This window comes from Lissotriton helveticus, chromosome 7, assembly GCF_964261635.1.
Source record: "Lissotriton helveticus chromosome 7, aLisHel1.1, whole genome shotgun sequence".
NCBI lineage: Eukaryota > Metazoa > Chordata > Amphibia > Caudata > Salamandridae > Lissotriton > Lissotriton helveticus.
In genome coordinates, this window is record NC_136068.1 from 628033996 (window position 1) to 628056644 (window position 22649).

The 22649-nt window shown below is 43.6% G+C and overlaps 1 protein-coding gene across 1 annotated transcript in view; it reads right to left on the reverse strand.

The window, feature by feature from the left end:
- Positions 1-22649, reverse strand: part of ITGAL (integrin subunit alpha L) — a 453229-nt gene that overhangs the window by 111600 nt on the left and 318980 nt on the right. Inside the window, exons 13-15 of the mRNA XM_078652856.1 lie at positions 15299-15436; positions 2431-2634; positions 1521-1642 (exon numbers count right to left, since the gene is read on the reverse strand). Coding sequence (XP_078508982.1) covers positions 1521-1642; positions 2431-2634; positions 15299-15436 — 464 coding nt within the window. The remainder of the gene's footprint in view (positions 1-1520; positions 1643-2430; positions 2635-15298; positions 15437-22649) is intronic.

Genomic DNA, 22649 nt, shown 5'->3' on the forward strand with positions numbered 1-22649 from the left:
ACAAATCCGTCTAGAATCCAGCCTAATTGACCAAGATATCAGAGTCAATGGTGATCTAGTAAAATATTGGTTCATTGTGAAACACGCAGTTTCAAAAAGTTTCAGAGGCATCCTATGCAAAGAATTTGACAATATAATAATTAATGCTAAAACAGCATGATGCAAGACAACAAGAATATATTTTTAAAGGGTTGGAAATGGTCAATCCATGGGAGCAAGAGATTGTAAACTTAAAACATAGTTGAAGAAACACATTTCAATACAGTCCCATGTGAGAGAACGCAGAAAATGTGCTTTATGGGATCACTCCTTTTTAGTAAAAGAAAACTATACAACAAGTTACTTCTGCGCATACCACGCTGCATCTATTTTTGGCCTTGAAGGAAAAATTATTTGCGACGTCGATCTGGTCTCTTTTGATATAGGAGAAATCAAATGAGTATGGGAAATTAAGAGGACCTCATTAGCATGTAGGTTTTGCAACTATCACAAGGAAAGAGTTTCTCAACTTGTATTTTACTGCCCGAATCTGTCTGCAAAGTGTAGAATGTTTTTAATTACTCAATTAACCGCATCGCTGCGGCGGCTATTCCGCCGCAGCGCTAAGGGGGCGGGGCGGCCGCGCGGTGGCTGCATGCTGGTGACGGAACCGCTCCGTCATCAGCTGCGGTTGGGCTGTGCTCATGACGGAGCGGTTCCGTCATGGTCCCGTCCGCTCAATTGAACGCCCAGCGCAGGCGCGGAATCCGCGCCGCGCAGGCGTGGCGGCCGGGCCATGACGGAACCGCTCCGTCATCAGCACAGCGCCACCGCAGCTGATGACGGAGCGGTTCAGTCATCAGCATGAAAAGGGTTAAAGAAATTGGGCATATGAACCTGCGCCACAGCAATATTGTACTGTTTTAACTCCATAGTTTTTGTTAAATAAAATGGAACTTGAAAAATGACAACTATTAATTCCAGAAATAAGTGTATAAACTACAATGTACAACATCCTATGTGCCAATTATTCATGTATTGCCTTATTGTATCTCTAAGCAGGAAATTGACTGGAGAACTGAATGCTCCTTTTCTTTTTTAATCCACTCAGTGGGTCTAAGAAGAGAAAGTCACTAAATCACTTTATTCTTTTATTCAAGCCATGTCTTCCTTGTCATACTAGTGGATGGCACAATACGCGCTGCAGTGTACAGCTGACATTTAACTTTCCATGTCATGGGTGTAGTTTCTATGGCATTCCATTCGAGTTAAATATGCCAGTCCAGGATAAGCCAATATCTGCATGTTTTAGGGATCAGAGCACATACACTGGGCACTGGATAGTAGTGCCCCGGTGTTCACAGTCCAATAAAGATAGCACTCAAATCCAGCAAACATGAAAGTGACCATGCTAAAGGGGATATTTTATCATACTCCCTACTGAAGCTACTTCACTGAGTTTGCTGTATTCCACCTATAGAAATCCTCAACCACCCATCCGCCCAAAGCACCCACTGCTGGCGGCACACAAAGGGTCTTACCTTAGAATGACCACTTGTCCACTAGCTCCCACGGTGATGTCTGTCAGTCTATCTCCATCAAGGTCCATGATCCCATGTAGGGACTGGCCAAAGAATTTCAGACCTGGTGAGCCACTGATTCTCTGCCAGTAACCATGCGTCCATATAAGAAGAGAAAAAGCAGAGGAAGAGCGAGGTCAGTGTTCTGTAATTGTAGGGAGAGAGAGGGTTCAAATAAGCATGCCATGTACCAGCATCATCTCCATTAAACATAGGAGAGAAGTCTTGGTTCCATTCTGGAAACTTAAAATTGTGTATCGTCCAGGGCCGGACTGGCTACCGTGCAGTTAGGAATGCTGCCGAGCTGCTGCCTGATTTTACTGCAGTGGAGGCTGATTTCGTCCATGGAGATCTGCGTGTGCTGCGAAATACTGAAAGCAAAACGATATTTCGTTTAGCTCACGCAGATCCCCATTAACGAAATCACCCCCCAGCTCAGCAGCATTCCTATCTGCCCGATAGCCAGTCCGGCCCTGGTATCGTCAACCCCACTGGCCCTCAAAAATGGGGACTTGCCCAGACAGAGGGGAGATTTTGAAGCTTGTGGTTTAAGCTACTAAGTGAGGTGCATGCCTAGTAGATGAAGGCAGAGCACTGAATTTCAGAAATGTCAGTCACCCAGAGGACCAGCCAAAGCACTCAAGGTATACAGATCCTGCATTACCTTGAGAATATTCTTCACAGGCAATAATCAATGCTGAGATGTTCTACAGTCCACCATTAAATGATAGAACAGCTTAGCAGGACAAAAACATAGTTTGTGCCACTGCATTTTCTAATTGAACAAGATGGCTTCTCAAACATGCTTCCCTCAGGCAAGACAAAAACCCCAGTCCCTATATGACATCTTCTATACCGTCATCCCCCTTACCTGGCTGTAGGAGGGATCAACACCTCCCTTCCGACCATGAAATATGTACACCACACCCTTGCTCTCATTCTCCAGAGGAGCCCCAATGGCAATGTCCGTGAACCCATCTCCGTTTAGGTCTGCCAGAGTAGCTATTGCGGCACCAAACCGGGCAAAGGGATGTCCCACTTCACCACGCAGGAAAGAGCGACAAGAGACCATGTCCTGGAAGAGAAGTTGAACAATGGTGAAGTCTGCTCATGAAATCTCATCTGCAGTGTAAGCCCACCTCATCCCTCATCAAACAGCAAGCCTAAGTAATTATCACATACACTAGGAAGGAAAAAAAAGGTTTTACATACTCATTATCAGACCAAACAAGTATAACCTGGTGAGGATCTACATACACATCTGATTCTGTTGTTGACTATAAAATGACCTACTATTCAGAGAATATACAAGACTTTTGTCTATCAGGGAGCAGAACATAACCAGAAATTAAGCTAGAGATGATTTTATTCAGACACAAAAAGATGAGGGATGAAATGCTCGTCATTCCGTCCATCATTTTTGTGTGTTGCTATATGATTATGTTCAGACAGGATTTTGCACTGAGAGAAAGGTAAAGACCCCTTTACCACTACCAAAACACTTTTCCAAGAGGCCTTTCAAGTGATTTCTGTGGAGCCCAGTCACTAAGGTCTAATGGGGCCCTTCTCTAATATATGTCAACTCACCCTCATTTAGAAGGTGTGCCTTCTTTTGAATAATAAATACCATCCTAAAAGATGACCTGACTCATAGAATTTCACTAGGTCACTCTCTTTGCAAACCTGCATCAGCCTCAAACATGCATTTCTCTCTGCCCATTTTAATAGAACCGATCTCGCTAACGTGTAAATATGCCCTCATTTGAGAGATAACTAGTTGACAGGTATGCTGTCTGGTGTGTAAGCACTTTCTTTAAAATAAAAACGAAGTCCTGTAAAACATTCACAACAAAGCTTCAATTCAAGGTATCACCTAGTGACTACTAATGTTACTTGTCTCATCATAAATGTATCACAAAAGAAGGCCAAGCCTGTTTCTTATGTTTAGCCTACCAGCATTGCCTGGCTGTCCAAAAAGCCATTGTCAGACTACCAAGATCCTTTAGTTAGTTTATATCTGCTTATTTATAACATTGGTTGTCTTTAATGTCACTCTCATTTGCTTGTTTCTTATTCGATGACTTCCTTGTCCATCTTATGGTTATCCCTCCCATGGAGCATACCCTCCAAACTTGTGCCCTTCCATAGCTCAGCTTCAGGGAACTACTTTTATTTCTGGTTAAGCACTCCACACGAGTGCATGCTTTTTCTAGCTATCTCTCTTATCTGCTTCTCTCTTCCCATCAAGTTCTATGTTGCTCATTAGCCGGGATTGTGGGCCTTCAGGCATCTTCGATACAGGCTTTCTTTACTGGGCCACTTCAGAGCCCTACAGAGGTTGAAGATTCGACATCTGCTGAAAGGAATTTGTATGCAGATCAAATCAGCTTGTCGGAGGAAGCCAAGACAGAGATGGCATGGTGGCTAGACCACATGGATTCCTGGATTTTTTTGGCAACTCCCCATCATTATGGAATTGGATGCCAGCAGATGAGCCTAGGGAGGGAGATGTGACCCAGTCTCCACAGGGAGTCGACGATCGGAGTCAAAGCTAAATCACCACATAAATTATCTAGAGCTTCTGGTGGGTTCTTTTGCAATCAAAAGTCTATTCCTCTTGAAGATAAACTATTGCATCCTGGGGAAGATGGACAACTTATCAGCAGTGTGATATGTCTACAAACTGGGCAAAACAAAAATCCAGTTTATTGAGATGGGCAAGGATTTTTGGCCTTTTTGCCATCTTCATCGAATTTCAGTCACCGCAGAATAGTTTCCACATCAGAAGAATAAAATAGCAGATTGGCATTCTTGTTATCTCATAGACAAAAGTGACTGGAGGCTTCACCCAAAGATGTTACATTTCCTCAACAGCCTTTGGGGCCCTGCAAAGTGGACCTATTTTCATTCCGGCTCAATTGTCAAATACTTATATCCTTCAGTTGGTGCCCGGATACGACGGAGCAGGCGACGGATGTCACACTTTCCCCCAGGGTTGGTCTCAATTCCAGGGATATGCATTTCCCCATTTCATAATGATCCCCAGAGTCCTATCTCATGTCAGACAACAGACAGCAGAGATCGTTCTAGTGACTCCGATGGGGAAGACACAACCATGGTTCCCTGTGGTTCTAGAATTTCGACCAAAAGAAGTCCCAGTTTGTCAGAATCTATTTTTGTACCCAGTGGGCCTTCCTCATCTGTTGATCCTGTCAGGGCAAATCATGTTAGTGGCGTGGAAAGTTTCAGGGACAGATGGAGTTTGCCAGGCTTTTCGCAACAAGCTCCTTTCTACACCAAGCAAAACTGGTATGCAAATACCCTTAAACACTATGCTTCAGCATGGAGGAGATGGTGTGGTTGGTGTAACAAATGGAGTGCTGATCGTGTAGAGCAGACTGCTTTCTGGTGATTAATTTCTTATCAGTCTTGACAGCTTATAGGGTGGCTTAGAGATCGATAAATAACTTCACATCAGCCCTATCTGCAGGGCACCTTCCGCTTGAATGGAAACCAATTGGTGAACATACCTTGATATGCAAACTCATGAGAGGTATTAGGGTGTCAAAGCTGCCACAACCTAGGTATTCAACTTTATGGGAAGTAAATGAGGTTCTCAGGATTTTTGCAATAATGGACAGACAACAGATATTTATCATGTCAGCAACTCTCGGCTAAACATACAATGTTGCTATGTTTGATTTCCTGCAAGACAGCATCAAATGTCAATGCTCTGAACCTGTCAGGTAGAGTATTCGCTCCTAAAGGAGTTTCCTTTGCTATTACTAAATGTACAAAGTTCAGTACCTGATCGGTTTCATATCTAGCCTTCCCGAAACAACACAAAGTTGTATGTGGTACACTGTTTGAAGGAGTATGTACCATGTACTAGTGAGCTGAGGAAGGACCCAAGAGGTCAATTGCTTATTGCTTTACAAAAACCTTGTAACCTGTGGCAGTGACAACGCTAGACAGATGGATACATTGGCTTTTAACAGAAGCAGGTATAGATGTCTCGAATTTGGGGCCCACTTAGCTAGGGGAGCAACAGCACTAAAGTCATATGCCTTAGGTTCCCGACTAGAAGACATTATGAGGGCAGCAGATTGGTCCTCATAATCCACTTTTAAAACTTTCTGTTACAAACCAATTGTGGATGTTACATCAGTGGTTGTAGCATAGCTTTAAACAGCTTTAAACAAGAGTAATCAGAGCCTTCAATCCTTACATAGAATTTAAAAAAATCTAGCTTTTAATTATATTAAGGACAGGGAAGCAAGAATTATCCCACCCTAACATATGGATGTAATCGGGATATTGTGGTATGATGTTATAAGATATCATATGCTGTACTGTTTTGTTATGTTTCTACCCACCCTATGTTGTAAAGTTACTCAAGTGCACAACTCAAGGGAGCAGGGGTTATGGCTTTCCATTGTTTGTTTGCAGGAAACTATCAGAATCATAGCTGAGATGGGATTTCTCAACGCAGGAGCAGGTTGAAGATTATGATCAATGAGATTACTTCCACTCCTTTTTGATGGACCCACGGCACCGCACATAGGAGGAGATGTTCTTTCCGGCTCTAAATGGAAGTTGATATGATCAGTGTTGGAACAAGTTGGTCCTTGTTCGAACTTTGGACACGGTTAAGCTAATTTGAATGGTGGTTGAATGACTGGAAAAGATGTGTTATATCAATTATAAAGACAAAGAAAGAGGAATCAAAATAATGCTGACAGCACTTAAAGGACTAGCTTCATGTTAATTGAAGCTTGCAATGAATAATGCAATCAAACTGTTCATGCTAAATGTAGTTTTAAGTTTACTTTGTTTTAACTGGCTGCTGTGAAAATATGCAGAAAAGCTAAAGAAGCATAGACCTCACCTCTGTGTCCTTAACAGATTTGAAAATTCTAATTGTGGAAGCTAGCAATGTTTGTACTGGCCTTACACTCTAACATGGCACCTTCATATTTAATGCTTAACCCAGTTACAGTAACACCTAATTATTGAAACTCTAATATGGCGGTTGAAAATGCTTGTCCTATGTTGATTATCACTAATTCTATGGCAGGAGCCTTAGGCCCGATTGTACTTTGACTTCTCTATTTTCTCCCACCAGCAAAACAAAAAACTGCTTATTCCATGTCTACAATGTAAAACCATACATATGAGCTGTTTGACCAATAATAATGATCACAACTATATCTCTTCGACCCATCATAATGACCACAGCCGAATATAACAAGGCCTCATCCTCTGCTAGTCCTCTTTCTTTGTTGCTCACGGCAGCCTCAAATAAGTGCTTGCTCTTTTTTATTAATTCTGTCTGACACAGGCATTATTATTGTCTGGGCACATTAGTGCTTATAGTGTTACCAAGTCTACAGGTGAGGGACCGGCCCGAGACCTACCCAAATCATCCCTTCCCCCAAATGGGGATTCCTTTAGAGGAGACAGAGACACGCAGACATCATCACTGCTTTAGAGAATATACAATTCTCAGGCCGTATTTATTACAATCAACATGAACACGACATTTTATATCAACAGAATTATTCCATTATCCAAACTTTCACTTGACATTTACAATATTTACATCAAGAATCCTTTGATTAGAGGAACTAATACATGTCATCTCCTAGCAACAGGTTCTCAAAAGGAGACATGGCTAGCCACCCCCCAGGGACCATGGCACTGACTATTCCAAAGGATTCGGGACCGTGGTCCCCATAATGCAAGTTGCATAGCACAAGGAGAACTCCCCTGCCCCTGCCCCTCAAAATAGAGGGAGCGTGGGCCAGCATGAAAACTGGACCCCCACATACTGTGTCAGAGCCAACCCAAGAAGGTATCCCCCTCTGGCACCCAATGGGATGGGCCTGGGCAACTGGGTCATACATTGGTCCCCTAGCGCAGACGCCAACCCCCAAAATTATCCGGGGCCTTGTAATGGAGTACCATGAGAGGCTAGGGCCAATCGCTGTAGCAGGAGTCCTAACCCCTTCTCTACACACACTCGACAAACCCAGCCCCGGTTTTAAGCCAAAGGCTTCCTAATTCAGAATTCGCCGGCACTTCAATTACTGATGCCAAGGTTGTCCACCTGTTTTGGGACCAAACATGACTCCTTCCCGGCCCCGCAAAAAGAGACTGTCCAAGGGGATGGGAGGGTGAGAAAAAAGGCAGCTTCACTGCCATGTTTAGCAGCTGCCAGGTCAGGGCGCGGGCACAGCAATAAGGGCATCAGGGGCAGCCAGGTGAGGAAAAAACAGGTAACTGTGTGGGGATGCCTTCCCACTTTTATCCTCACCTGGCTGCCCCCGCAACCGACCATTTCCCCCCCCCTAACCCCCATTGGCCAATCACCTATCTCGGGCATCTCGCCCGCGAAAATTCAAAACTGTGGCGTCACAGCTGGAGCTGCCTGGCACTGGTCAGAACCGGCCCGCACCTGTCTTGGGGGCCCGGCACCGGTTAGTGTTGCCCCCTGGGCCATTCTTGTTAGTATTTTTAAAACGTATCAGTTTACTGTGTGGAGCCATGCCTCACGCGCCTCCATATTGGTGAGGGAAGCGTGGTCAGAGTATCTTCAATCTCTCTCCCATCTGCCTTCAGTGCCCCCTTCCCCCAGCGGCGACTGCAGAATAAGGTGGGAAGGATGTTAGAGTGATATTGTTCATTTCAGCAGCGTGGCTGCCCTGAGTGTGAAGAATAGCTTCATAGTGCTTGTGCTTGTATGGGTCTCGATTTCTTTTGCTTGATGAGTCATGGCGGCATTTTGAATCAGCCAACATGCTCATTTAAAACTATTACAGGGGCAAGCACTGTGTTAGTGACAGTCCTTCGCGCAGTACGTCCCTTGCAGTCGTTTTTTACCCCATGTAATTATTTGGAGCTTGGGGGCTAGGTTTTTTCTAACTCAATAAGGCAGATGACCTTTGACCGTGAATTTGCAGAACTGAGAGACCTTGCTGTCTCTAAGTCCATAAATGACGCAATGATGTTAATCTTACAGAAAGTGCAAGGCACCTCCGCTAAGAACCTTAAAATTTCTAAAGGTGCAATGCCTCAGACACAACTTTTGGGTGTAGTTGAGGCCCCCATCGGGGTCCAGGCTTTCCTGCCCTCTAAAACGCTGGCGGGGATGTTCAAAAAATTATGCCACCTCCTATAAACCACCCAAGTGGACCTTTCCCAGGGGGGCAAGGGTCTTAGTGGCCTCTTTCCTACAGACGGTTTGATCAAGACCAAGATCAGGAGCATAATGACACGGACTCCCACTCCTCCTTTGATTTGGACAAGGCATTCAATCATTCAAGAGACTAGCATCAATCTGAGAGTTCAAAAATAAACTCAAAACCGATAAGGTCACAAACCCCATTGACCGGAAGCTGTCTAGTGGCCTTTTTGATCCAGAGGATATCAACATCCCCATTCCTCGGAATAGGAACCATCTTCTAAGGTGGGTTATTACCTGAATCAACACCTCAGTCACCTCAGTCACCGCTTGGTTAAAAAGGTAACAATTATGAGTGAAATGCTTAAGGTCCTCCATAGAAGGTAAGGTTGCCGCCACCCCTTGAAATGGATGCCACCACGGTCACCTTCATGGGCAATGTATTAAAGACCGCAAGAGGGGTATAGCTAGGTCTTGGCGCTTGTGCCTGGACAATTCGCTTGATATTGCCAGACTAATCATAACAATTATGGAAATGACAGAAGACCCCAAAGGCACAAGAGAGCTGGTTGATCCAGAGATTCTCACGGGTTGTACCCAGAGGGCAGCGTGGCTTTTGGGCAATGTCAATTATGTGTTATCCACTGAGCAGAGACATTCTCTCCTCCTTTGCTTGGATCTTAAACTGGGAGAGCTGGCCCCTACGGAGGCAGGCCCTGACGCCAAAGACCAATTATTTGGAGACGCCTCTGTCATAGATTTGGTAAAATTTGTCCAGACCTTCATAACCTTATCTAAGGCACAGGCCTCACTTAAAAAGGTGTTCAACCCTAGAGTTTTTAGTGGCCAGGCGAGGATGGGCCTGTACGTCCAGCTGTTTATTCCACCAGGGTTTCTGCAGAAACCAAGGCCCCAGACTTTCCGAATGTAACAACCAGAGGAGTCATACCGCTCTAAAAATAGATTGGCTGAGGACACGCCTCCATAGGCGGTGGCAGGGGAAAAAATAACTCCTCAGGTAAGAGCGAAATTTTCTTCCATGGTAAGACTGGAGGCAGAACAGAAAAATGTCAAAACAAGTGGGAGGAGATTTCCTCAGATGCATGGGCCCTTCAGACAGTACAAGGGTTTCACATAGAATTCTGGTGTACCGCAAAACCGCCCTACAGACCGCTGCTCCTTTCCTTTTTAGAGGAGGTTTCCAGCCTCATAGACTTGGAGATTCACAATATAGAAGCCAAAGGGCCATAGAATGAGCCTTTCTCAATCCAAGGGGATTTCTGAGCAAATTTTCATTGTAAACAAGAAAGACAAAGGTGCGCAGCCAGTAATTAATCTGCAAGAAATCAACGATTCATTAGTGTACTATCACTTCAAATGGAGGGCATCCGTCTTCTTAGGGATCCCCTCAGACAAAAGCACTGACTGGTCATCCTAGACTCTTATCTGGTGGTCTCCATCTATCCACCCCATTGAAGGATTGTTCAATTCCTTTGGAGATCACAAATATGGATCCTGCCCAGTGGTGCTTTTCAAAGCTTCTCAGACCAGTGGTAGCCTGACTGCAGGGGTGCAGGTTTATCATTTATTTGGAAACCGATTCGCATGGCCCAGGATAGGGATACACTCATGCATCAAGCCCAGATGGCAGTCCAATGGATGGAGGACTTGGGTTTCCATATCATCAACTCCAAGTCAGACATTCTGACAAAGCACAGGATGGACTTCCTCAGGTTCACAATCGATACACTGGCAGTGACCCTGGAGCTCCCCATGACCAAATTCTGAGTGATTGAGCACCTTTATATCATCCAAATGCATTTACCTATGCCAGCTGGCATGGATAGTGGAGCTTTTGTCTCCCTTGATCCAAGCCATTTTTCCTGGACCGTTGCACTACAGGGCACTACAATGGCTGAAGCGCTATCATCTTCATAGAGGAGCATCTTATAGGAGAAAGTAACCTTTACAGAAGAAGGCGGGACAGAGATGAACTGGTGACTGAACCAGACAGAAACATGGAATGGCCGACAGATTTGCGGCCGCTGGGGCTGGGGTACCGGCTTGGAGAATGTCTCAACAAGGGGGCGTTGGTCCCAAGAGGGGCTCAACCTACATATAAATTGCCTTGAGCTGCTGGTGGAGTCCTTCGCGATTGGCAGGCTCGTGAAGGAATGAGTGAGGTGTTCTATTTTATTGAGAATGGACATTTCAGCGGTACAGCATGTAAACAAACTGGGGGGCACTAGATTTTGGACTCTGGTGGATATATCCAAGGATTTTTGGCACTACTGTCTGGACAACAAGATTTTGATATCAGCAATCCACCTTCTGGTCACTGCCAACACAGTGGCAGACTGGAACTCGCATTTTCTGGTGGACCCCCGTGACTAGAGTCTTCATCCTCCGATCTTTTATCTTCTTTGCAAGAAATGAGGCTTGCCAATCAGGGATCTGTTTGTCTCGAGATTGAATGCACAAGTTCCTCAGTTCTTCAGCAGGAGACTAAACTTAGAAATCTCTGCAGTAGATGCTTTTCTTCATGATTGGTGCGAAGGACTGAATTATGCCTTCTCTCTATTCATCATTATCACCAGAGTGGTAACTCAGGCCGGACATTAGTGAGCGGAGTTAATTCTGATGACTGCTGTGGAGATCCCTGGCTTGGTTCCTTCTTCTCCTCGAGATGTCAATCGACTGTCCTGTAGTTCTTCAAACATTTCAAGTTATCTTACAAGGACCGGGAGGGAAAATCCATCTAATGAGCAAAGAAGATCTACTGACCTTGATGGCCTGAAGAATATCATGTGACAATGGAGCCAGGCCTTTTGGATCGGCTTCCACTTTTATGTCACAAGCTTGGGCATCAGCGACTCATAAACTATACAAGTCGACATGGTCTGCAGCTGGTGTGTGGAGCGACACTTTGATCCCATAGGGTCTGATGTTGTACATGTTTTACATTTTTTGGCTGAGTTGAGAGGTAGGTAGAGCATACTCAGCCTGCCATTTCAGCTGGACACCTTCCAATTGCAGGTAAAACCAAAGGTTTATGAATCCTTAATATGCAAGCTAACGAAAGGTATCAGGCTGGCTAATCCTCCAAAACCTAAGGACACTCAGAACTGGGATGTCAATAAAGTGCAACGATTATTTATGAGATATGTTTGGTGCCAATTTTTTTTAAGATATAATGATGACCTCTCTAGGAAGGGACTCTTTGCCATAGTGGCCATGTTGTTATACCTTATATCATGCAAAACAGTATCAGACATCCATGCCTTGGATCTAACAGGTAGGTCTTTTACTCCAGAGGGAGTTATGTTTTCTATTTCCAACCGTACAAAAACTAATACGCAGTCGGTATTGTATCCCGCGTTCCCAGATTCATTCAAGTTGTGTGTGGTGCAGCGTTTTTAAGAATATGAGAGTGTGTCGCAGGAGTTACAACCCAGAGGAGTGAAACAACTGCTGTTCGCAATTACAAAAGCACATCAAGCGATCTTCTCACCCACTACGGCTAGATAGATAAGATTGTTGATGCAAGAAGCCGGCATCGATATTTCCATGCTTGGGACCAATTTGGCCAGGAGTGTACTATCATCAAAAGCGTACAAATTAGGTATTCGATTGGAAGATATATTGCAAACAGCAAATTGGTCTTCTGGTTCCATGTTTAAGAGGTTCTACTTCAAGCCAGTCTCTCAGCTAGCCTCAGTGGAAGTAAGTATGTTTTGAAGAAGCATAATCGGGCCTCCGGGTCCTGACATAGAATGAAAAATTTCCAAGCTACCATGAAGGAAAAATCCAATTCTATTAAGGACATGGAGACGAAGATTATCCCACCCTTTCATGACGAAACCCTTCCGTAAAGGAAGCAGATCACGACTGACATCACCATATGTATTCTTTCATAAGTACCAGTTTTTATGAGCTTGACTATTCTTAAGTCTTAAGTGTTACGATTTTATCAAAAATGTTTTTTATCTCATCTATATCAAATATGAATGGCAGGTTAATTATTTTCTGTTCTTTCAACTAACAAAGAGAAGCAATGAGGTTCATCAACAACCCAGTGAGGAGATTCTACAGCTACCTTTCGCAAAAAGAAAGAGAACTAGCAGAGCATAAGGCCCCGTTATAAACTGGTGTGGACATTATAATTGGTTAAAAAGATACAGTTGTGATCATTGTGATTGGTTAAACAGCTCACGTGTCATGGTTTTACATTGTTGACATAGGATATGTAGTTTTTTGTTTTGCTGTTGTGAGAAACTATAGAAAGTCAAAGCAGAATCTCCGCCTCTGTGTCCTTAATAGAATTGAAATTTTCCTTCACCCTAACTAGGACATTTTCAATCTGACCCACCCAACACAGTGAGGTTTTGTGTCAAACATGGTGATCGAAGCCTCGGCATGAGTCAGTCCTATTTTGATTTTCATGCACCCATCCGCTTGCATGAAATAGAAACATGGTTGCTCTACTTTTGTACAAAATGGCAAGAGGCACGTGACTCAGACACTCTAAACCTCTGATGCTTTCAGTTTACCATTTGTTTAATTTTATCATGTGTTTGAGACGTTAGGAGAGATACAAATTCCTAAATCTTTTATTTTTATTTTTCAGTTTTATATATAACAATATAAAGAAACCAATCTCCAAGCAGTGGTGCATACAGTGAGGCAAGAAGTATTCATAGCACAACAATGACTACTCCCTAATACTTTGATTTTCCAATTAACGTTTTACTCAAAATGCAGCAAGCGCAATACGACCGGGTGATAACCTACTATGAGTTTTCGACAAATTAGTGCAATGTTCCTCATCTTTAATGTCTACATAGTAACATGGAGCCTTTCTCTCTGTTATTTTCTTTTTTATGTTAATCATCCACGTGCGGGGTCACACTGAGTAATTTTGATAAAGCTGTTATATTCATTGAAGCATTATTCAGTGACTGGTACATGTTTAACCTTAACGAACCACTGCAGTAATGTATGTATTTAGAAGAAGTTACGTTTATGAGGCGTTTCTTAATTCTCTGTACAACTAATTCCACCCGTTTGATATGTAAAAACATGAGTTAATACAAACCACATACATCGTAAAAGATAGGAATCTTTGTTATGGTTTCAAATGAATTTATCCCTGATGACAACATGAAGGTTTTGTTCAAGAAATCAATCATTCAGGATTTGTACAGCACGGCTAATCACCTGTGAGGGTATCCAGGCGCTATGATTCTTCTGCAATTCTGATTCTGTTGATTACTAGATGTATATCAGTGTTTTTAAGGTTTATAAATTGTATTGCTGTTCTCCGAAATGTATTGCGGAATTTAAGGGACACTAACATGCACTGGGAATCATTAATGCACATTCATGCATATCTAATGAAGAACACCACGATTTAAATCAAACAAGATGAACAGAGAATAACAAATGATTTATTTTCATTACGAGTTGAATAAAGATGTTTTTGATAAAATGTGATAAACGAAGATTAAAGTAATAAACCATAAGGAACATTTACGTAGCGCTACGAGGAGAGAGACAGTCCTGATCCAGGACTAGTGCTTGATGGAAACTTCAGAGCATGATCAGTCTCTGTACTAGACAGGGCTGCGTCAGTCTAATATGGTTAGGAAAAGATTGGTGACTTCTCAAAGAGGGGTCTGTCAGATTCAGAACAAGGCGGGCTGCCATAAGGAGCTTTAGAAAAAGCTAGCCTTCTGTTCTGATAAATAATTACCATTGGTCCCAGTCGAGCTGCAAGCTTGCAGATAATACTTTAGGGGGAAATATGAACTCGCCCTACTCTATTCCTCAGATCGCTCTTATATCTCTAGAATCATGCTATCACTTGTGTATGTGCAGGGTCTTGTGAGACTAGACGTCCCTGAGCCCCTTTGTCTTGTCTATTTTACCCCAAAGTGGCTATTTATCTTTCTAATGAACAAAGAATGCAGAATCATTTAATAAGGCCTTTAAATCATTAATTGAATTTGAAAACATTAGGTAAAGTTATTCAAAGTTATTTAGAATAGTCCAACTTTTTCCTTCAACATTTCACATAATCATGATCAATTACACGAAAAGTAAAAATTTCACAAAAAAAGGAATACCTCATGTAAAAAAAAAATCATGCAAGATGGTAGGCAAACACTCTTTTGACCAGAAAACAACTCTAAAGGGAGATTTTCTGCGTGAACATGTCTGCATTGGCCAAAAATTCAGCAAAAACATATCAAGTGAAATTCGCAAATTTTGTAAATTCTACCAGGTTAATAAACATTTTGCCCAGGCCTATTTAGTACCAGAACTGCCAGTGGCATGTGGGAACATGCACCCAGGTACATTGGCCATGGACCATAAATCTAGCATCAAAAGACACACTTTTCAATTCTGTTCACCGAGCAGGGTGATAAAGCAGAAATTAAAGGTGCAATCACCAAGATAAATTGTGTTGTTTCCTCAAGCTCTTGTGAAATGTAGTCCGTTGAGTTGTGCACCAGTGTCGCCTCACAGTAAACAATCTTGCCCTCGACCCACTCACCTGTGTCAAGGGACAAACGTGGACCCGCCCGCCGTGCCGGTCCTCATGGTATAGGGGAGCTGCAATTAACAGGACGTCTGTCTCCTGGTCACCATCCAAGTCCACTGCGCAGAGCTCAGACCCAAAATAGGATCCAATCTGTGAGAGGAAGCCGGACAAACAAGAGTATATTTGTAAATGCTCAGACTTTCCAACTCATACAAAGCCCTGTGTCACAGTATCACAAGGTGAGCAGTAAGATGGCTCCCATGAGCAGGGTGGATATCCCACTCCTTCGCAGGAGACCATTTAAAGTTGTAAACCCTCCCCATGACCTACCAGGTGGCTCGAAACTAACTCTGATTTTACTAAGGGGCAGGTTAGGGGTGCATTCTTATCCAGTGCACAGGAGGGCGGGGGAGTAAAAGCCATGCCCCCTCTCTATGACCTGCCCCTTTAAGGCCTGATTCCCTCCTCCCCACTACCATCACACTGTGGGCATTTCAAGATGGAGTTCCTTGAGACTATACCCATATCTGACAGCATCCCCAAGCTTTGACTGTCGAGTCCTGTCATGCAGCATTTGTTACTGCCATTAGTAAATTACATATTTTGTATTGTTCGTGTCATTAGCTAAAGTGCTGCCAAACATTTACTGATGCTCATAAAATGGGCTTCCAGGAAGAGACCCAGAATACAGATGTTCCTCTGACCCCTTAATAAATGACCTCAAAAATGATGAACACAGAGCAATATGAAGGAGAAAGAAATGAAGACTTCTTTTTAAAAAGCAGGACAGGTACCCCAATGAGTTGAAGCACATCATATGTTATAAAGTGCCAAGACTGTGTTAAAAATGGTTGACACTGTCTGCTAACCTCCATGAATTGCCTCTCTGGCAATAAAAGGCCTACGCTGAATGCAAGAGAGTAGAATGACAGATGGGCCAATTAAAAACGTATAACACTTTACAGCATGTAGGTCATTAAATCTAATATGTAAATGAGAGGGAAGCAGAAACACACATTGCCAGGTTTTCTACTGTGCTCTCTCGGTTATATGTTGCAGATATTATATAGACACTGGAAAAGGTTACTCGCGGTTATAAATCTAAAACATCCCACAGAACATGAATATTTACTACACATGAACAAACAGCTGTACCTTAACTTACTAGGTGTACACGAGTACTGTTCTGCCTCTTTAAGGCAACAATGATGGAAAACCTTTACATTTGGTACAATAGCCTTTGTTCCTGGCGCAGAAAATAAATGGGATAAAGTACCCCCTGCCATACATTGAAAGGATGTTGCAAGTTACTGAGAGTTCCATGAACATATAAAGGAACGAGGCCGAAGGCCGATTTCCTCTATAAGGTCATGGTACTCCGAGGTGACTTGCAATATCATTATCAAGTACGCAGGGGGTACTTTGTCCAATAAAATACATGGCCACACCATCACCTTTCCCACAAACCACTTACATTCTGGGGGGCAGATTTACCACTTCTGGTGCATCTCTGCTAATCAGCAGGGATGCGCCAGAAGAGTTGCAATGCATCTGCCCACCCGTGTGCCACCACTGATGCGCCGCATTTACAATGCGGCGCACCGTGGCGCACGGATGGGCAGATGCGTGTCACATCCCCATCTAAAGGCAGCGCATTGCTGGAGTTCCGTCGCAAGCACGCGCAGCTCCAGCAAGGCTTGGGGGTTGCCTAACCCTAACATGCTGCATCAATCCTTACACCTGCTTCAAGCAGGCGCAGGGTTTAGTGCAGTATGGCCTTAAAAGTGACTCAGCCACTTTTAGGAGGCGTTCCTGCGCCAGAATGCCCCCCCCGTGTGCCGGAGCGCCTACATGTGGCACAGGGATTTACAACGTGTCGCATCTCCTAGATGCGTCACGTTGTAAATTCTCCGCAGCATGGCGCTGGCTTTGCACCGCCGCTGCTTTATAAAAGTGACGCAACGGCGGCGTAAAAGCGGCACAAGGGGCTTGTTAATCTGCCCCTGGGTGCGTATCTTTTTCATATGAAAGAGAGAACATGGTTGCAATCATGAAGTATAAATAAAGAATCTCTAGTGCAAAATTAAACACATCAAAAAAGTTGTTACATTTTTGTTGCGAAAAGATATTAGAATCAGTTGAATACAAGTCAGTAAAAAAAAATCCGAAAGCCACTGCAGCTTGGAATGCGTAGAAACATGCGGAAAGATGACACATTTTCTATCATTACCTAAGGAGTGTAAAATATAAACATTTTGCCATAAATATCTCCATCCTGCTCAACAAAAAAAGTAATACAAACAATGTTTCGTTTATTTTTTTAAATAGCTGCATTAATTATGCTCTGTGACCTGGCCTGCCTTGCTCCAGGGCTGCTGGCTCCAGAGAAGTTTTAAGGCATGTGCAAAGTGAGCTCTGGCCCAGGGCCTTGCCTTTCAGGGGGCCCGTGTAGAGCCACATTTGTTCTGCAGAGAGCCTTGCCCAGATGACCTGGAATACCTTTTAAACAGATCTTTGAAATACAGTTCTCCTTTAATTTATTTTTTAATGTGGGTGATGTGTGAGAGGCCATTACAGACATTTTGCAGAGAAATGTGTTTACGTTTCATGGAACGTCCATAAAAAAGTTTTCTAGAACAAAACAGGACATCACAAATGAGAAAGTGGATGGTATCACAGAGATTATTTGCACTATCTCTGAATATAAGATGTAAACACATTTACAATTTGAACCAGTGTCCTATGCACTGCCATTGACCTGGCCAAATAGGGCATGAAAAACCTGAAATGGGATCATAAATCCAAGGCTGTTCTGAACAGGGGCCCCTAAAATTAATTAGGCCCAGGGCCCCCAAAATCCTTAAGCTGTGCCTGGCTGGCTGACGCAGTATGCATTGTGGCATCAGAACTCAACTGCAATCAGTTATCACAGCTGAGTTCTGACGTCTTTTCTTTATAATCGGCGACTAGGTGCGTCACAAATCGCCGATTATAAAGAAGTCAAAACTGATCTTTAAATTGGGGTTACAGAATCCCATGTATTATAAAGCTATAACATTAGGCCAATTCTTGCAGGAACAAACTACAAAAAAAGTGGAAAGCCTGAATCACATTCACCTACCACAGCCATGCTTACAAGATTGTGGCCCCCGCATTTGAGAAGTTGCAAAGTTCCAAAGTAAATCTTTGACTGTCTATTACACTGATATACATAAGGGGATTTTATAGCCCTCCTGACTGAACTGGGATACTACTGCCTTCCCTCTGCGGAGACCCATTCTCTTCTGCTTCCTGTGACCAGTGGGTGCCAGGATCATGAAAGACACCAGTGCTTAATTTGAGCCGGTGATTTCCGGTGCTCAGCACCAGCACTTAATCATCAACCTCAGTGCTATAGTTTCATGAGCACCAGTAAAGGACACACTCATTTTTGGTAGGCAAGGGAAATGTAAGTGATTTGCCCTGAATTACAGGATGTTGAGCTGATGCCGAGGTTCGAACCTGGTTCCCCAGCTTCGAGGTCAACAGCTCTGGCCATTACGCCATATCCTCTCCCCACTTCATGGTGTGTAGTTGGCTCTGTTTTATGTGACGTAACAGGAGAAATTGGCGGGTGCAAGCTGCCTCCTGACAAGAGACCCGGCACTTATTTGCTTACAAATTAACCACTGAAAGACACTTGAAGTGGGGCACCATCATGTTCCTGTCTGGTTACTACTTGACCCCATGAAAGAGGTAGGGAGTGCCTTTGGCTAACCAGATCGTTACTCTATGCAGTGGCAGCCACCACCAATCTAAAGTAGAGAGGCAGACGGGAAGGGACAGTAGTTGGGAGTGGTTTAGGGGAATACAAATAAATAAATAAATAAAGACTTACCTGCGCTAACACTGCCTTGCCGCTCCTCTCCAGCTCTCCCCTGACCTCCCGGCAGCCCATGGACCTCAGCACAGGCTCCCCACCTAATCCAGACGCTGCTCTCATGCCATCATAAGAGATTCGCCTGGTTTGGCCTGAGCGGGCTGGCTTGATACTCGCTCAAGCACAGGGAACCTGTGGCTTTTCTCCAACCTGACTGTGCTACTCAGCTGGGTTGGAGAAATAAAAGTGCTCATGTGTGTTTGGCCGGCCTAAGACAGACGGCCAAACTGACATGCGCACTTTGGAGCTCCCAGTCAGTGACTGCTCCAGTCCTCTGGTGCCAATCGGCAGCAGAGGACATGCCCCCTTTTTTCCTGGCTCGGGCAGGCTGGCAGCTGCGGCACTCTATAGTGAAAAATAAAATGGCAATGAAATAATTTCATTGCCATTTCATTTTTCACGTTTGGCGTGGCACAGTGGGTGGGGGGCAACACCCCTCACCCCACCCTAATGAAGAAACTACAGCTGACTAAAGGACGTTTATCTTTGCTAGGCATTCTCCTTGCTATCTGACGGTGTTGCTGTGAGTATCGATAGAGGAGCCCTTGCGTACAGATGTCTGTAATTTCAGCATTAAATCATTAGTGAAAGTAAAAAACAAACATATCCGTAATGACACTCCCTGAATCAAGTAAAAATAAAGGGACTTTTAAGATATTAAAGTCAAATATGGCAAAGTCCCAAATCAATATGAAGGAGAAGGTTTAGAGTCATATTACCAAAATAGTGGACCAACACAACTCCAGTTCTCAGGACTGATCGGACAACCTCATTGGCAGAACTGAGGAAAGGCTTCCTGGAAATTCTGTCTGATTTGGATGCATCTTTCTCTAAGCTTAGGAAACATGTAGATAGGAAGGTGAGAAGAGGAACTGAAATCTTCCATGAGTGATCATGCCTATGAGCAAGCAGAACTCTCCTTATGTGTTCAGTCACTCAGAATTCACCAAAGATGTTCAGAGCTGAAGGAAGCCCAATACGAAAATGAATCCAGACAAACATAAAGTGTGAATAAGAGGAATTTCAGTTGAAATTCAGGAGCTGGAGAGATAAGTTGCTGAAATTCTTAAGGAAGACAGTGGAACACCAGTATTACTCAACCATACAGTAAACTTTGCTGTGGGCTAGAGAAAAAGATTCTTCCATGATGGCCTCCCATAGGAATGCGGCCATGTTGAAAATATGGATAGCAGTCACATGTACCAATCCTCATGCCAGACGTTTCCTCATTGAATCTTCAAACATACATGTTCATTCTTTTTGTCAGGAGATCCATGGCAATGTGTATGCATATGATACCGCCCCTTACTATTTTTTAATCTGTTCCAAAAAGGTTATGGTGGAAGGAAAACAAGAAAACACAGTAATGACCAATTACCTTCAGGGTCATTTAATGTAATTCCCCTACACCCCATTCAAAAGCCCAACAAGCCTACCCCACTAACATATGCCTGGTGACCCCACTGATGTGGCAGAAACCTAATGGAACTAAGGTAATGTTTTGGGATGTACTAGGATAAGGAGTGGATAAGTGTGATATGAGGAAAGATGTGTGAGGCCTTGAAATTAATATATAGCCATATCATCATTTAGAACATTATTTTGGGGGCGTGGCTTGGACAGCAGAGCCGATGGCTGCCTGATCCCGTCTCGCTGCCATTCACGGAGAGTCAACTCACGATTCCCGGAGTTTAGGTGATTGACAGCGCACCTGAATACCAGATTTCGGCTCCGGATGGCACTCTGCTCCTAGGGGTGTCGTCATCGCTAACCTTCATGAGAGGAATTAAGCAGCTTTACCATGATAATTTTACCAATTACATGATCCAAGAACTCAAAATGGCGGGTTTTCGCCGATTTGCTTACGGAGCTAATTAATGATCCATCATTGTCCCTGATTACTCCATCAATCACTCGATTTGTGAGTCATTGACCGGACTCAACCTGGATGTGTTATTTACACTGCTACAGCCAGCATTTGATGCTTTGCGGTGATCGGTTACTCTAAGATGCCTGTACCTAAAATGGCGGCTCTACGTGCACTGAGGAGTTTATCTTTCCGGCTTTGAGTTAAGGCGTAATACCAGCGAGACGCTAGGTAAGTGTGAGGAGGCAGTGCTAGCAGTCCTTGGGAGCAATTGATAATGGTGCCGTTCACAGATTCATGATGACCTGCAGCTGACCGGTGCCTGACTCTAAAATGGCGGCCTTGTAAGACGAAGGGGATCGCTTTACTTTCCTTAATATGATCTAGCGTGGTATATTAGCCTTGTAAACAGTGGTTTTGGTGCAAAACCTGTATCTCCTGTTGAGCGCTCCATTGCACAACTGATTTTGCTCCCACAGTGAGACTTTGCCAGACTATACCAGAGTTGTGTGTTTTTACCTGCTATGTAGAGTATAAGAGATGTTAAGGGCTCGTGGGACGCCGAGTAGGTTCACCTGCAAGGAGAGAATCCTGACAAATATTTTGCGGGGCTCCATTTCCCCCGATCCGACCATGAGGCTCAGTACAACCTAACAAAACATAACAACTGAATACTTGTTATGTTGTATGTATATGGTTTAATTTAATGCTCATTGATAGGCATTTTTCTCATTGCACTTTGGAGTGGTACTCACAGGGCTGGTCGTTGAGGATGTTTCGTTCAAATCCTCTAAAGAACTGAAGTCACTCAGAGATTTGACTTCGAATCTTCAAAAAGAAACAGCCGAACTTGAAGATAGAAATAGGAGGGGCAACATTAAAATTCTAGGTGTTCCAGAGGGTTCCGAAGATGCTGCGGGATCTTGTTTAGCTTTCTTGGAAGATTGGTTACCTCAGTTCACTGGTCTAACCAACCCTCTAGAGATTGACCGAGCACACAGAATCTCTACTTTCAACTCTGTATCACGACAAACAACTCGTCCTATCATCTGTAAGCCACTGAGATTCCAACACACTGAAGCTCTCCTTAACTATGCCCATAAAACTAAACAGCCCACCTGGAATGGTCATAAAATAATCTTCACGCAGGACTGCTCTAAACCTACTGTGAAAACAAGGAAAGGCTTCCTCAGATTACGTGATCAATTTAGGGATAAAAATATCATGTTCTCCTTTGTCGGCCCGTCTAAATTCAGTATCATAGTGAATGGTCATCACCATTATTTCACAGATCCTATGGTCTTATCGAACTTTCTAGAGGGCCCATCCACTCAAGACATGGATTCATCTCGATCTTCTTCCAACAATAGGAAGTTGTGATATGTATTTGTTTGTAATATTCTCCGTTTACAGGTTGGTGGCATCTAGGTAGACCCCATGGTGTATGTACTAAATGCTCCACCTTCATTGGTTACCTATCCTCAAATTAAGTGTGTATTACAAAGTCCTTGGTCAGGTCTAAACTCTCTGATGAGTCTTTACATTATAGGGAATGTCTATTTTGTTACAGTTCTTGA